At 40.2% G+C, this 16,280-nt stretch overlaps 1 protein-coding gene across 5 annotated transcripts in view; it reads right to left on the bottom strand.

The window, feature by feature from the left end:
• LOC128221874 (protein piccolo-like) overlaps positions 1-16,280 on the bottom strand; it is a 76,968-nt gene that overhangs the window by 28,133 nt on the left and 32,555 nt on the right. For all 5 annotated transcript variants that reach the window (XM_052930500.1, XM_052930501.1, XM_052930502.1 and 2 more), the window contains exons 4-6: positions 6,112-7,791; positions 5,630-5,669; positions 5,193-5,372 (exon numbers count right to left, since the gene is read on the bottom strand). In XM_052930500.1, coding sequence (XP_052786460.1) covers positions 5,193-5,372; positions 5,630-5,669; positions 6,112-7,791 — 1,900 coding nt within the window. The remainder of the gene's footprint in view (positions 1-5,192; positions 5,373-5,629; positions 5,670-6,111; positions 7,792-16,280) is intronic.

Here is a 16,280-nt window from a genome sequence, read left to right as displayed (position 1 = left end):
AATTCGGAGGTGTCCGAACTCTAAGGTGAAGTACGGTAAATACATTCAGATATCCAACTCTAATATTGTCAACTTTACGTACATACATTTCGTAACAAATGCTTTTCGTACCCAAATCACATTTTTTTCACGGAAAAATAGGTTAAGGTTGGCGGGAAAAAATAGGGTCGGTTGGGTAACCTGAAACAGACCTATTTTTCTATTTGGCCTCAAGTATGTTTCCTGGAAGAAAGGCAGTGTGGTGTCCTATTTGATAGTCCATGAGTGATCGAAATCACAACCACTTTACAGAAGGGCCCCAACCCTGCACCTCTTGATAGAAAGGCAGACGTCTATATCCCAAGACCACTATCACCCTACTGGGGGATCAAACTAACAACCTCTTGGTAAAAAGGTGGACGTCTATATCCCAAGACCACTATCACCCTAGTGGGGGATCAAACTAACAACCTCTTGGTAGAAAGGTGGACGTCTATATCACAAGACCACTCTCATCCTACTTGGGGATCAAACTAACAACCTCTTGGTTGAGAGGCAGACGTCTATATCACAAGACCACTATCACCCTAGTGGGGATCAAACTAACAACCTCTTGGTGGAGAGGTGGACGACTTTATCACAAGATCACTCTCACCCTACTTGGGATCAAACTAACAACCTCTTGGTTGAGAGATGGATGTCTATATCACAAGACCACTCTCACCCTACTTTGGATCAAACTTACAACCTCTTGGTTGATAAGCAGACGTCTATATCACAAGACCACTCTCACCCTACTTGGGGGTTGAACTAACAACCTCTTGGTTGAGAGGCAGACGTCTATATCACAAGACCACTCTCATCCTACTTGGGATCAAACTTACAACCTCTAGGTTGAGAGGTGGACGTCTATATCACAAGACCACTCTCATCCTACTTGGGGGTCGAACTAACAACCTCTTGGTAGAGAGGTGGACGTCTTTATCATAAGATCACTCTCATCCTACTTGGGATCAAACTAACAACCTCTTGGTAGAGAGGTGGACGTCTATATCACAAGACCACTCTCACCCTACTTGGGATCAAGATAACAACCTCTTGGTTGAGAGGCAGACGTCTATATCACAAGACCACTCTCACCCTACTTGGGATCAAACTTACAACCTCTTGATAGAGAGGTGGACGTCTATATCACAAGACCACTCTCACCCTACTTGGGATCAAACTAACAACCTCTTGGTAGAGAGGTGGACGTCTATATCACAAGACCACTCTCACCCTACTTGGGATCAAACTTACAACCTCTTGGTTGAGAGGCAGACGTCTATATCACAAGACCACTCTCACCCTACTTGGGGGTCGAACTAACAACCTCTTGGTTGAGAGGCGGACGTCTATATCACAAGACCACTCTCACCCTACTTGGGATCAAACTAACAACTTCTTGGTTGAGAGGCAGACGTCTATATCACAAGACCACTCTCACCCTACTGGGGATCAAACTAACAACTTCTTTGGTGAGAGGCAGACGTCTATATCACAAGACCACTCTCACTCTTCTGGGGATCAAACTAACAACCTCTTGGTTGAGAGGCAGACGTCTTTATCACAAGACCACTCTCACCCTACTTGGGATCAAACTAACAACCTCTTGGTTGAGAGATGGATGTCTATATCACAAGACCACTCTCACCCTACTTTGGATCAAACTTACAACCTCTTGGTTGATAGGCAGACGTCTATATCACAAGACCATTCTCATCCTACTTGGGGGTCGAACTAACAACCTCTTGGTTGAGAGGCAGATGTCTATATCACAAGACAACTCTCACCCTACTTGGGATCAAACTTACAACCTCTTGGTTGAGAGGTGGACATCTATATCACAAGACCACTCTCATCCTACTTGGGCGTCAAACTAACAACCTCTTGGTAGAGAGGTGGACGTCTTTATCACAAGACCACTCTCATCCTACTTGGGGGTCGAACTAACAACCTCTTGGTAGAGAGGTGGACGTCTATATCACAAGACCACTCTCACCCTACTTGGGATCAAACTAACAACCTCTTGGTTGAGAGGCAGACGTCTATATCACAAGAACACTCTCACCCTACTTGGGATCAAACTTACAACCTCTTGGTAGAGAGGTGGACGTCTATATCACAAGACCACTCTCACCCTACTGGGGGATCAAACTAACAACCTCTTGGTAGAGAGGTGGACGTCTTTATCATAAGATCACTCTCTCCCTACTTGGGATCAAACTAACAACCTCTTGGTTGAGAGGCGGAAGTCTTTATCACAAGACCACTCTCACCATACTTGGGATCAAACTAACAACCTCTTGGTTGAGAGGCAGATGTCTATACCACAAGGCCACTCTCACCCTCCTAGGTGATCAACCTAACTACTTCTTTGGTTAGGGGCAGACTGTTCTATCAACTATGTGGATTTCCAACCCACAATCAATGCTTAAGAGAGTTTGGTGAGAGTCTGACATATAAACTCCTATATTACTCCCAACATTTACATTCTTCATGATACAAGTTTCCAATTGTTCAGAACTTTGTATGTATCAACAAGCAAATTTGTTTAAATAATATCCCCCGCCTGATTAGGCAAAGTTCATGGATTGGAAATGAAATGCAGGTGGAATATTCCTATATTAACATGTAATATGACTGCAGAGAAATGGATTGTTATGAACGTTGTTTATAAGTTTGAGTTTGTTTGGAATTACTAGTTTAGTATTTAAAATAAAAGTTATGTATATAGAGTAACATTTGTAATAGTTTCTATGAATTTGAATGATTTCAAAGTGAAAGTTCAGATATGTCTAAATTGATAACAATAAATAGTGGAAAATGACATTTTAAGGTACCTGTTGATCATGTTCACTGTGTGTAATTTTCAAGCTCATAGGAGCTTCATGTTGGTGATTATTGACCTATCATAATTGTTTATAATGGAAGTTGATGAAAGTAAATAATCATAAAATAAAAATATATTTATTATCATGTGTTCATGTATGAACATAATCCGACCAATCACTACCATGAAATGGTTTCAGACAAGATGTTGTAAGATTTGACCTAGTGACCTAATTTTTTATCACATGAGTCCCAGTTTTCTAATTTTTATCACATGTGACCCAGTTTTAAACATGTCAACGTGTTCATCAAGGAAAACATTCTGATCAAGTTTCATGAAAATTAGACTGTACATATTGCCTCTAATGTGTTTCAAAGATTTTACTAAGATTTGACCTAGTTTTTGATCCTATGTGCCCCACTTTTACAAGCCTTCCATATTTCATCAAGGGGTACATAATGACCAAGTTTGAACATAATCCAACCAATCATTTTCATTCCGGACAATAAAATTCTAAGATTTGGCCTAGTGACCTAATTTTTGATTATATGTGACCCAGTTTTAAATAAGTCCAGGACTTCACGAAGGAAAACATTCTGATTAAGTTTTATGAATATTTGACCATGTATAATGCCTCAAGTATGTTCCAAAGATTTTTCTGCGATTTGACCTACTGACCTAGTTTATGACCCCATGTCATAAATCTGATTTTTAAATCTGACCATACAAGAGAAAGTTACAGCCTGGACACGAAAACCTATACTCTATTTCATCATATGCAGCATTCCATTGTGAATAAACACTAAGTGTGAGCTTGACCTTAGAGGTAGGGACACGGGTCCTGCCCGCGACACATCGTCTTGGTATTAGGAACACATGTGGCAAGTTATTTTATAATATGTCCATACAAGAGAAAGTTACAGCCTGGACACGAAAACCTATACTCTATGTCCTTATATGCAGCATTCCATTGTGAATAAACACTAAGTGTGAGCTTGACCTTAGAGGTAGGGACACGGGTCCTGCCCGCGACACATCGTCTTGGTATTAGGAACACATGTGGCAAGTTATTTTATAATATGTCCATACAAGAGAAAGTTCCAGCCTGGACACGAAAACCTATACTCTATGTCCTTATATGCAGCATTCCATTGTGAATAAACACCTAAGTGTGACCTTGACCTTAGAGGTAGGGACACGGGTCTTAAACGCGACATGTCGTCTTGGTATGTCAAACACATGTGGCAAGTTATTTCAAAATCGGTCCATACAAGAGAAAGTTACAGCCGGGACATGAGTTCTTGAGCCAGACACTTGGAGGGACGGACAGACGGAGCGATTTTAATATGCCCACCTTCGGGGGCATAAAAAGTTAACGAGAATCGCGAAGTGACAAAACCGGATTTTTAATGATTGGCAGAAGAGATTCAGTTTCAACTGCTTTCTTCTATTTTTTATAACAGTGACATTGATCCTAAGTTTGGTCACACTATGTCAACCCTTACTTGAGTTATTCAGTACTAACCATATTTCTATTTTTAGCAACAGTGACCTTGACCTAGACCATAACTCTCCGGGCCCAAAACACAATATCAGGAAAGGCCTCTAAAAACACTTCCTACATACCAAGTTTGGTCACAATATGTAGACCCTTACTTAGGTTATTCAGTACCAACCCTTTTTCTATCAATAGTAACCTTGACCTTGATCCTAGGCGCCTCAAATGCATTATAAAGGTCTCCATAAACTCTTCGTCTATACCAAGTTTGGTATATTTATGTCAAACATAGCTAAAGTTATTTGATACATATGGTGACTTTGACACTGCCTGACCAAACAATGACGCAAGTCATTCGAATAACTGGTTTTCCCTTTTTGAAAATGTGGTTGAGAATATGAAAATGTGTCTGTCAAAAGAAATTAAAAGAAGAAAAAAATCAATCAGGGGCCATAATTTGTATTTAGGGCAACTGTGTGAAGTATTAAGTCAATTGAATGAAGGGTATAGAAGTTATCAATAAATAACCCAACCTGCCCTAAAACTTTAACCTTAATTCCATAGTCAATCAGCGGCCATAATTTGTATAAAGGATAATATGGAGCTATCTAACCTCATTATGTGATAGCCCTGAACAACTGTGTGAAGTATTAAGTGAATTGAATGAAGGGTATTGGACTTATAAGTGAAAATGCCAACTTGCCCTATAACTTTAACCGGATGCTGTTGCCGACACCGACACTGGGACGAGTAGTATAGCCCTCCTTATTCTTCGAATAGTCGAGATAAAAATAACATCGATTATGATGTGATATTTCTAAGTCACTGTATTTAGCTAATCACCTTTGTCATTCCTTTGCATCGGTGGTGAAGCTCTTGGATTCTCCTTGTTGGATGAATTGTGGGCTGATTGGTGCTCACGGCTGCATCCATTACGAATAATGTTCTCCATGTGGAAGTGATCGATAAGTGGTTGCGTATCGCTTGGTGCAGATGTTTTCAGCAGCAGATTATAGTTACTACCTATGGAAAACAATTTTATCATAGAAATTAGTGATAATTCAATCAAATTATAATGCCATTTTATACTTCACATAATATTGAATTCTTCTGATTTGTGTAACAAAATTTTAAATGGCAGAAATTTCACGAATATCTAAAGGCCCATGGATCAAGACCAAACAAGAGATACGAAACTACAAGTCAGGGCCAAAACCTTTATACACTATAATTATATAATCTTAAATTTCTTCAATATGAGAGGTACACGACAAGCATACCTTTGACAGCAGCCACATATGCCAAGAAGCAAACCAGGATCTGGATAATAGAGGAACACAAGCCATTAATTCTGCAGAACATCAAATGCATAATTTTGATGATAAAAAATAATGATTACCACAAATAGCAAAGTATTTTTTTCGTTTACTTAGCACAACTTTTTAAATCTCAGCTGGTAGTATTTTAATTTTTTAAAGTAAAACATGTGTCAAATTTAATAACTAAAGTGTAAAAACCCTATAATATTGAACGTCAGAACGGCTTCCTCTCATGCTTGACTTTATACTTTTTACTGATGAATATCTGTAAAATAGTCGTTGCATTGAATACTAGTTTCAATACCTTTTGTTTAATAACAAAATTATGTCAAATTAAAAGTTTATAAAATAACAGTTTGATGAACTGAAATACAAAAAAAATTCTAAGTAAGCCACAACTTATTTCTAAGCTACTACAAAAACAGTTAATTGAAAGTACTTACAAAACCAATAAATACAAGTACTTTATTGAAGTAACTTGTACTATCAGGCTTTCCACCAACAAGAGCAGGGTCTTCATCGGCTTCAGAGGGTTGAACTTGATTGGGGTCTTTATCGGCTTCAGAGAGTTGAACTTGAGCGGGGTATTCACCGGCTTCAGAGGGTTGAACTTGAGCGGGGTATCCACCAGCTTCAGAGGGTTGGACTTGAGCGGGGTATCCACCGGCTTCAGAGGGTTGAACTTGAGCGGGGTATTCACCGGCTTCAGAGAGTTGAACTTGATTGGGGTATCCCCCGGCTTCAGAGGGTTGAACTTGATTGGGGTATCCACCGGCTTCAGAGAGTTGAACTTGAGCGGGGTATCCACCAGCTTCAGAGGGTTGAACTTGAGCGGGGTATCCACCGGCTTCAGAGGGTTGGACTTGAGCGGGGTATCCCCCGGCTTTAGAGGGTTGAACTTGAGCGGGGTATACACTGGCTTCAGAGGGTTGAACTTGAGCGGGGTATCCACCGGCTTCAGAGGGTTGAACTGGAGCAGGGTATCCCCCGGCTTCAGAGGGTTGAACTTGAGCGGGGTATACACTGGCTTCAGACGGTTGAACTTGAGCGGGGTATCCACCGGCTTCAGAGGGTTGAACTGGAGCAGGGTATCCATCGGCTTCAGAGGGTTGAACTGGAGCGGGGTATCCACCGGCTTCAGAGGGTTGAACTTGAGCGGGGTATCCACCGGCTTTAGAGGGTTGAACTTGAGCGGGGTATCCACCGGCTTCAGAGGGTTGAACTGGAGCGGGGAATCCACCGGCTTCAGAGGGTTGATTTTGAGTGGGATATCCACCGGCTTCAGAGGGTTGAACTTGAGCGGGGTATCCACCAGCTTCAGAGGGTTGAACTTGAGCGGGGTATCCACCGGCTTCAGAGGGTTGGACTTGAGCGGGGTATCCCCCGGCTTCAGAGGGTTGAACTTGAGCGGGGTATACACTGGCTTCAGAGGGTTGAAATTGAGCGGGGTATCCACCGGCATCAGAGGGTTGAACTGGAGCAGGGTATCCCCCGGCTTCAGAGGGTTGAACTTGAGCGGGGTATACACTGGCTTCAGACGGTTGAACTTGAGCGGGGTATCCACCGGCTTCGGAGGGTTGAACTGGAGCAGGGTATCCATCGGCTTCAGAGGGTTGAACTGGAGCGGGGTATCCACCGGCTTCAGAGGGTTGAACAGGAGCGGGGTATCCACCGGCTTCAGAGGGTTGAACTGGAGCGGGGTATCCACCGGCTTCAGAGGGTTGAACTGGTGCGGGGAATCCACCACCTTCAGAGGGTTGATTTTGAGTGGGATATCCACCGGCTTCAGAGGGTTGAACTGGAGCGGGGTATCCACCGGCTTCAGAGGGTTGAACTGGAGCGGGGTATCCACCGGCTTCAGAGGGTTGAACTTGAGCGGGGTATCCACCGGCTTCAGAGGGTTGAACTGGAGTGGTGTATCCACCGGCTTCAGAGGGTTGAACTTGAGCGGGGTCTTCCCCCTCTTCCCTGGACTTTTTGTTAAATGGTTCTGTCCTCATTACATGTTCTTCAACTTCTTCATATAAAAACATGTTCTGACAGATCATCTCCTTTTCAAATTTAGCCACACATTTGCATTTTGTTTGATGTGGTTCTTTTTTACCGTCATTTTCAGCTTTAATCTGTAAAAAAACAAAAAAACATCTAGATATATTATATAAATAACAAGAGGGCCATGATGGCCCTAAAACGCTCACCTAAGCAAAGGGCCACAACTCTGTGATAAAGCATTAATAAAACTGTTGCAATTTAAACATATCTTAACTGATGACGATGCCTTGTTTTATATTTGTAAAGGCTCACCAAAGGAAGCTTCCTGTAAAGTTTCATTGATTTTGGACTGTTTTTTTTTTTTAAAAGCAAAACAGGAAGTTGGCCATTTTGTTGTTGATCAATCGTGACCCCTTGTTGTATTTTTGTAGAGGGTCACCCAATGAAACTTCATGTAATTTTCATTGAATTGGGAGTGGTAGTTTCAGAGGAGATATCTTTGTAAAACAAAACAGGAAGTCAACCATTTTGTTGTTGTTGCTGTTGTTGTTGATCAATCGTGACCCCTTGTTGTACTTTTGTAGAGGTAAAGAGGGTAACCTAAGGAAGCTTCCTGTAAAGTTTCACTTAGTTTGGCCAAGTCAGAGATGTTTTTAAAGCAAAACAGAAGAAGGCTATTTTGTTGTTGTTGTTGTTAATCAATCGTTACCCCTTGTTGTATTTTTGTAAAGGGACACCCAAGGAAGCTTCCTGTGAAGTTTCATTGAATTTGGCCAGGTAGTTTCAGAGATGTTTATTAAGCAATTGTTGACGGACAGTCTGACAGACAGAATACATGAAGTAATTGTTATGTAATTACCTATATATATATGTGCTTAGGGCAAAAAATGTTTGTTTGTTTAGGGTAACCTTCCCAAAATTTCTAGGTAGGGTAGGTAGGGAATTTTTTATTGTTTTTTTTCAAAATCTGTCGTAAGTTCAGAGTGTTTTCTTGCACATGGCAGTCTTTCCTACATTGACTGTCATTGCCTGACTTTGTTTTATCATATAAACAATAATTCTGATTAAAATCTGCATTTATCCGCCCTTCATAACTCTCTTTTCGCTAACGAATATTTTTTTGCTCAGAAACGGAAAACAAGAGGGCCATGATGGCCCTGAATCGCTCACCTGAGTAAAAGAGTTTAACCTTTGTTATTAATATAGCTTGTTTCTCAAAGAATATTGAACAAGAGCTGTCAAAGTATGTGACAAATGCCCCCCAATGTGACATTGATCTATGAACAAGTACATAAAAAGTTGATCTTGCCTTTATGTGTCAAATACATATTGCAAGTTATATTAAATTACCTCTGAGCATAGAAAAAAAACCAATCATACTAAATGACAGCCAACACTCTTTATGTCCTCATATTCAGCATTCCATTGTGAATAAACACTAAGTGTATCTTTCACCTTAGAGGTAGGGACATGGGTCTTGCACATGACACGTTGTCTTGGTATGTCGAAAACATATGGCAAGTCATTTTAAAATCTGTCCATATAAGAGAAAGTCACAGCGGGGACACGACAGCCTATATTTTCCTTCAGGTTGCCATGACAACCAGAGTTCTGCATGGAATTAATGTTTTTGAACAATTTTGAAAAAGCACCAACCAAGGATCATTCCTATGAAGTTTCATCAAAATTGTCCAAGCGGTTTAGGAGAAGAAGATGATTGTAACCAACTGTTGACACTTTTCCTTTAGGTTGCCATGTCAATCAGAGTTCTATATGGAATTAATTTCTTTGAACAATTTTGAAAAAGCACCAACCAAGGATCATTCCTATGAAGTTTCATCAAAATTGTCAAAGTGGTTTAGGAGAAGAAGATGATTATAACCAATTGTTGACATTTTCCTTTAGGTTGCCATGGCAACCGGGCCAAACAAAATTATGTGAACAAATTTAACCCTTTAGCACATAGACAAGGGGCCAGATTACACCTCCCAGTCAATAGCCATCTTACTGATAAGGAGTCCTTATCTGCATAGGTACTTTTCTGGATATTTGAAAATGAGAAAATGAATACAGCAGTATGACCTTAAAATCAATGTTACTCCAAATAATTGTGGCCAAATCTTTTTTATGTGAATTCATTTTTTATAGATAATTAAATTATCTAATAAATGGTGTCAATGATGAAATATTAAATTATTTTATTTCAGCTGTGAATGTATTTTCAAGATGGATTTGTAACATTTCTTTGAAATGTCATAATTGCATTAAATCAAAGGGTAATAAAATGCTGGGATCGATCTAATTTTTATTACCCCTATCATAAAAAAGACCCATCTGGATTAAAAAGCCGACAATTTATGTTCTTGTGTATTAATACACAGAAATATGTCAGGAATATCCGGTGTCATCCTGCTGAGAGATCCAGTCGAAGGTGTCTGTTTAACTTTATTACCCCCTCATAAAATTGTTTACAAAAAAAGAAAGCCGATAAATGATTTTCCGGTATGAATAAAAAGATCTAGATCAAACAAAACGCTTGCACATGACCTATTTTACAGCCAAAACTATGATGGACATTATATAAGCTTCACAGAAAATTTACCCATCATTTTCTCATTTACTAATTGTTTCTTTTGTTTGTAAACAAAATATTACCTTTAAGTAAATATAATCTCAATTGATTTTAATGGTAAACTGAACTGACGTAATATATTTAATGATTTACGCATCAATGAATTTGGGGGAAATTCCATACAGTACTTAGCTCGTGGTCTTATTACGTCACAATGGGATATCACACCTGCGATTGGGAGTATAAACACCTTCTCAATTTAGCAGACGATATTTTCAAGGGAAAATCAATACACAAAAGGTTAAACTTTAATTTTATAAACATCCGGGATATTGTTTACAAAAAGAAAGATGCAAATTTTTTTTTTTACTAATTTTAGCTCTGGTGGCCCTTAAAAGGGGCCAAACAAAATTATTTGAAAAGACCTGACAGAGGCCCATTCTAGGATGCTTCAGACTTGAAGATCCATCAAGCAGTTAATAAGATCAAGTTGTTTAAAGGTTTTTCTATTTTTTGCTCTGGTGACCCCTAAAAGGGGCCAAACAAAACCATTTGAACAAAGTTGAGAGAGGACCATGTAAGGATGCTACATATCAAGTATGGAGTCATTCTGACCTTTACTTTCAGTGGAAAAGACGTTTAAGTGACAAGACAATGTAAAAACAAATGACCCCTGAGCAAGGCCAATTTGACCCCAGGACAATAATTTGAATACCTTTGGTGTAGGTCCACTAGGTAACACTATATACCAAATATGAAAGCTCTAGGTCTTATATTTTGGAGAAGAGGATTTTTAAAGTTTTATTATATAAGACTATATAAAAATATTGAAAACCTAAGCCTATGAACACGGGGCGTGGCCAATTTTGACCCCAGGGCTAAAGTTCGAACAATCTTAATAGTGGTCTGATAAACAATGCTTCATACCAAATATCTAAGGCCTTCGCCTTTTGGTTTCGGAGAAGAAGATTTTATAAGTTTTCATCATATACATATATAAGGAAACCCATGACTGCCCGGGTGGGGCCATTTTTTGACCCCAGGGCCAAAGATTGAACAATATTGGTACAAGTCAACTAGATGATATAACATGCCAAATATCTAAGCTCTTGTCACTACTTGATTTTACATGTGTATCTATATATATGTATATTTGTTATTAATTGTTGTATGTGGCCCATATTGAAAATTGGTATGTGTACTAAATATGTTATCCAGTTTAAATTAAGACGTTACTGGTCTTTGTGAGTTCGGAGAAGATTTTTTAAGTTTTCAATATAACACATATAGAGAAAACCCATCAGCCCCGGGGTGTGGCGAATTTTGACCCCAGGGCCATAATTTGAACAAACTTTGTAGAGGTCCACTAGACGATGAATCATGCCAAATATCTAAGACCCCGGGGTGTGGCCAATTTGACCCCAGGGCCATAATTTGAACAAACTTTGTAGAGGTCCACTAGACGATGAATCATGCCATATATCTAAGCTCTAAGCCACGTAAGTTCAGAGGAGAAGATTTTTGAAGTTTTCACTATAAACATATAGAGAATACCCTAGCCCCCCGGGGCGGGGCCAATTTTGACCCCAAGGCCATAATTTGAACAATCTTTGTAAAGGTCCACTAGACGATGAATCATGCCAAATATATAAGCTCTAGTCCAAGTAAGTTCAGAGGAGAAGATTTTTGAAGTTTTTTTAGAGAAAACCCATGACCCCCCGGGGCGGGGCCAATTTTTACCCCAAGGCCATAATTTGAACAATCTTTGTAGAGGTCCACTAGACGATGAATCATGCCAAATATCTAAGCTCTAGTCCAAGTAAGTTCAGAGGAGAAGATTTTTGAAGTTTTAACTATAAACATATCAAGTATACCCATGACCCCCCGGGGCGGGGCCAATTTTGACCCCAAGGCCATAATTTGAACAATCTTTGTAGAGGTCCACTAGACGATGAATCATGCCAAATATATAAGCTCTAGTCCAAATAAGTTCAAAGGAGAAGATTTTTGAAGTTTTCACTACAAACATATAGAGAAAACCCTAACCCCCCCGGGCGGGGCCAATTTTGACCCCAAGGCCATAATTTGAACAATATTTGTAAAGGTCCACTAGACGATGAATCATGCCAAATATCTAAACTCTAGTCCAAGTAAGTTAAGAGGAGAAGATTTTTAAAGTTTTAACTATAAACATATAGAGCATACCTATGACCCCCCAAGGGGGCAGGGCCAATTTTGACCCCAGGGCCATAATTTGAACAAACTTTGTAAAGGTCCACTAGACGATGAATCATGCCAAATATCTAAGCTCTAAGCCACGTAAGTTCAGAGGAGAAGATTTTTGAAGTTTTAACTATAAACATATAGAGAAAACCCATGACCCCCCAAGGGGGTGGGGGCAATTTTGACCCCAAGGGCCATAATTTGAACAATCTTTGTAGAGGTCCACTAGACGATGAATCATGCCAAATATCTAAGCTCCAAGTAAGTTCAGAGAGAAGATTTTTGAAGTTTTAACTATAAACATATAGAGAATACCCTAACCCCCCGGGGCGGGGCCAATTTTGACCCCAAGGCCATAATTTGAACAATCTTTGTAGAGGTCCACTAGACGATGAATCAAGCCAAATATCTAAGCTCTAAGCAACGTAAGTTCAGAGGAGACTTTTGATTTTTTTTAATATAAACATATAGAGAAAACCCATGACCGCCCAGGGGCGGGGCCAATTTTGACCCCAGGGCCATAATTTGAACAATCTTTGTAGAGGTCCACTAGACGATGAATCATGCCAAATATCTAAGCTCTAGTCCAAGTAAGTTTAAAGGAGAAGATTTTTGAAGTTTTCACTACAAACATATAGAGAAAACCCATGACCCCCCGGGGCTGGGCCAATTTTGACCCCAAGGCCATAATTTGAACAATCTTTGTAAAGGTCCACTAGACGATGAATCATGCCATATATCTAAGCTCTAGTCCAAGTAAGTTCAGAGGAGAAGATTTTTAAAGTTTTAACTATAAACATATAGAGCATACCCATGACCCCCGGGGCGGGGCCAATTTTGACCCCAGGGCCATAATTTGAACAATCTTTGAAGAGGTCCACTAAACAATGAATCATGCCAAATATCTAAGCTCTAAGCCACGTAAGTTCAGAGAAGAAGATTTTTGAAGTTTCACTATAAACATATAGAGAAAACCCATGACCCCCCAAGGGGGCGGGGCCAATTTTGACCCCAAGGGCCATAATTTGAACAATCTTTGTAAAGGTCCACTAGACGATGAATCATGCCAAATATCTAAGCTCTAGTCCAAGTAAGTTCAGAGGAGAAGATTTTTGAAGTTTTAACTATAAACATATAGAGCATACCCATGATCCCCCGGGGCGGGGCCAATTTTGACCCCAGGGACATAATTTGAACAAACTTTGTAGAGGTCCACTAGACGATGAATCATGCCAAATATCTAAGCTCTAAGCCACATAAGTTCAGAGGAGAAGATTTTTGAAGTTTTCACTATAAACATATAGAGAAAACCCATGACCCCCAAAGGCGGCGGGGCCAATTTTGACCCCAAGGGCCATAATTTGAACAATCTTTGTAGAGGTCCACTAGACGATGAATCATGCCAAATATCTAAGCTCCAAGTAAGTTCAGAGGAGAAGACTTTTGAAGTTTTAACTATAAACATAAAGAGAATACCCTAACCCCCCGGGGCGGGGCCAATTTTGACCCCAAGGCCATAATTTGAACAATCTTTGTAGAGGTCCACTAGACGATGAATCAAGCCAAATATCTAAGCTCTAAGCAACGTAAGTTCAGAGGAGACTTTTGATTTTTTTTAATATAAACATATAGAGAAAACCCATGACCACCCAGTGGCGTGGCCAATTTTGACCCCAGGGCCATAATTTGAACAATCTTTGTAGAAGTCCACTAGACGATGAATTAAGCCAAATATCTAAGCTCTAAGCAACGTAAGTTAAGAGGAGAAGATTGTTCAAGTTTCAACTATAAACATATCAAGTATACCCATGACCCCCCGGGGCGGGGCCAATTTTGACCCTAAGGCCATAATTTGAACAATCTTTGTAGAGGTCCACTTGACGATGAATCATGCCAAATATCTAAGCTCTAGTCCAAGTAAGTTCAAAGGAGAAGATTTTTGAAGTTTTCACTATAAACATATAGAGAATACCCTACCCCCCCCGGGGCGTGGCCAATTTTGACCCCAAGGCCATAATTTGAACAATCTTTGTAGAGGTCCACTAGACAATGAATCATGCCAAATATCTAAGCTCTAGTCCAAGTAAGTTTAAAGGAGAAGATTTTTGAAGTTTTCACTACAACATATTGAGAAAACCCATGACCCCCCGGGGCTGGGCCAATTTTGACCCCAAGGCCATAATTTGAACAATCTTTGTAGAGGTCCACTAGACGATGAATCATGCCAAATATCAAAGCTCTAGTCCAAGTAAGTTAAGAGGAGAAGATTTCTGAAGTTTTAACTATAAACATATAGAGCATACCCATGACCCCCCGGGGCGGGGCCAATTTTGACCCCAGGGCCATAATTTGAACAAACTTTGTAGAGGTCCACTAGACGATGAATCATGCCAAATATCTAAGCTCTAAGCCACATAAGTTCAGAGGAGAAGATTTTTGAAGTTTTCACTATAAACATATAGAGAAAACCCATGACCCCCCAAGGCGGCGGGGCCAATTTTGACCCCAAGGGCCATAATTTGAACAATCTTTGTAGAGGTCCACTAGACGATGAATCATGCCAAATATCTAAGCTCTAGTCCAAGTAAGTTCAGAGGAGAAGATTTTTGAAGTTTTAACTATAAACATATAGAGAATACCCTAACCCCCCGGGGCGGGGCCAATTTTGACCCCCAAGGCCATAATTTGAACAATCTTTGTAGAGGTCCACTAGACGATGAATCAAGCCAAATATCTAAGCTCTAAGCAACGTAAGTTCAGAGGAGACTTTTGATTTTTTTTAATATAAACATAAAGAGAAAACCCATGACCACCCAGGGGCGGGGCCAATTTTGACCCCAAGGCCATAATTTGAACAATCTTTGTAGAGGTCCACTAGACGATGAATCATGCCAAATATCAAAGCTCTAGTCCAAGTAAGTGAAGAGGAGAAGATTTCTGAAGTTTTAACTATAAACATATCAAGTATACCCATGACCCCCACGGGCGGGGCCAATTTTGACCCCAAGGCCATTATTTGAACAATCTTTGTAGAGGTCCACTAGACGATGAACCATGCCAAATATCTAAGCTCTAGTCCAAGTAAGTTCAAAGAAGAAGATTTTTGAAGTTTTCACTACAAACATATAGAGAAAACCCATGACCCCCCGGGGCGGGGCCAATTTTGACCCCCAAGGCCATAATTTGAACAATCTTTGTAAAGGTCCACTAGACGATGAATCATGCCAAATATCTAAGCTCTAGTCCAAGTAAGTTCAGAGGAGAAGATTTTTGAAGTTTTAACTATAAACATATAGAGCATACCCATGACCCCCCGGGGCGGGGCCAATTTTGACCCCAGGGCCATAATTTGAACAAACTTTGTAGAGGTCCACTAGACGATGAATCATGACAAATATCAAAGCTCTAGGCCAAGTAAGTTCAGAGAAGAAGATTTTTTAAGTTTTTTTAGAGAAAACCGATGACCCCCCGGGGCGGGGCCAATTTTGACCCAAGGGCCATAATTTGAACAAGCTTGGTAGAGGACCATTTGGTGATCCTACCTACTATATATCAACGGCCTAAGCCTTGTGGTTTGGGAGAAGAAGATTTTTAAAGTTTCCCTTTCCATTGCCATGGCAACCAGAGTTCTGCATGGATTTCAATTCTTTGAACAATTTTCAAAGGGGACCACCCAAGGAACATTCCTGTGAAGTTTGGATGAAATTGGCTAAGCGGTTTATGAGGAGATGTCGTTTAAAGTAAAAGTTTACGGACGGACGGACGCCGGACAAATTGTGATCACAAAAGCTCACCTTGTCACTATGTGACAGGTGAGCTAAAAAT

This window comes from Mya arenaria, chromosome 16 (genome assembly GCF_026914265.1).
Source record: "Mya arenaria isolate MELC-2E11 chromosome 16, ASM2691426v1".
NCBI classification, from domain to species: domain Eukaryota; kingdom Metazoa; phylum Mollusca; class Bivalvia; order Myida; family Myidae; genus Mya; species Mya arenaria.
The sequence above is the reverse complement of the archived record's forward strand: the minus strand, read 5'-3'. Positions and strand labels throughout refer to the sequence as shown.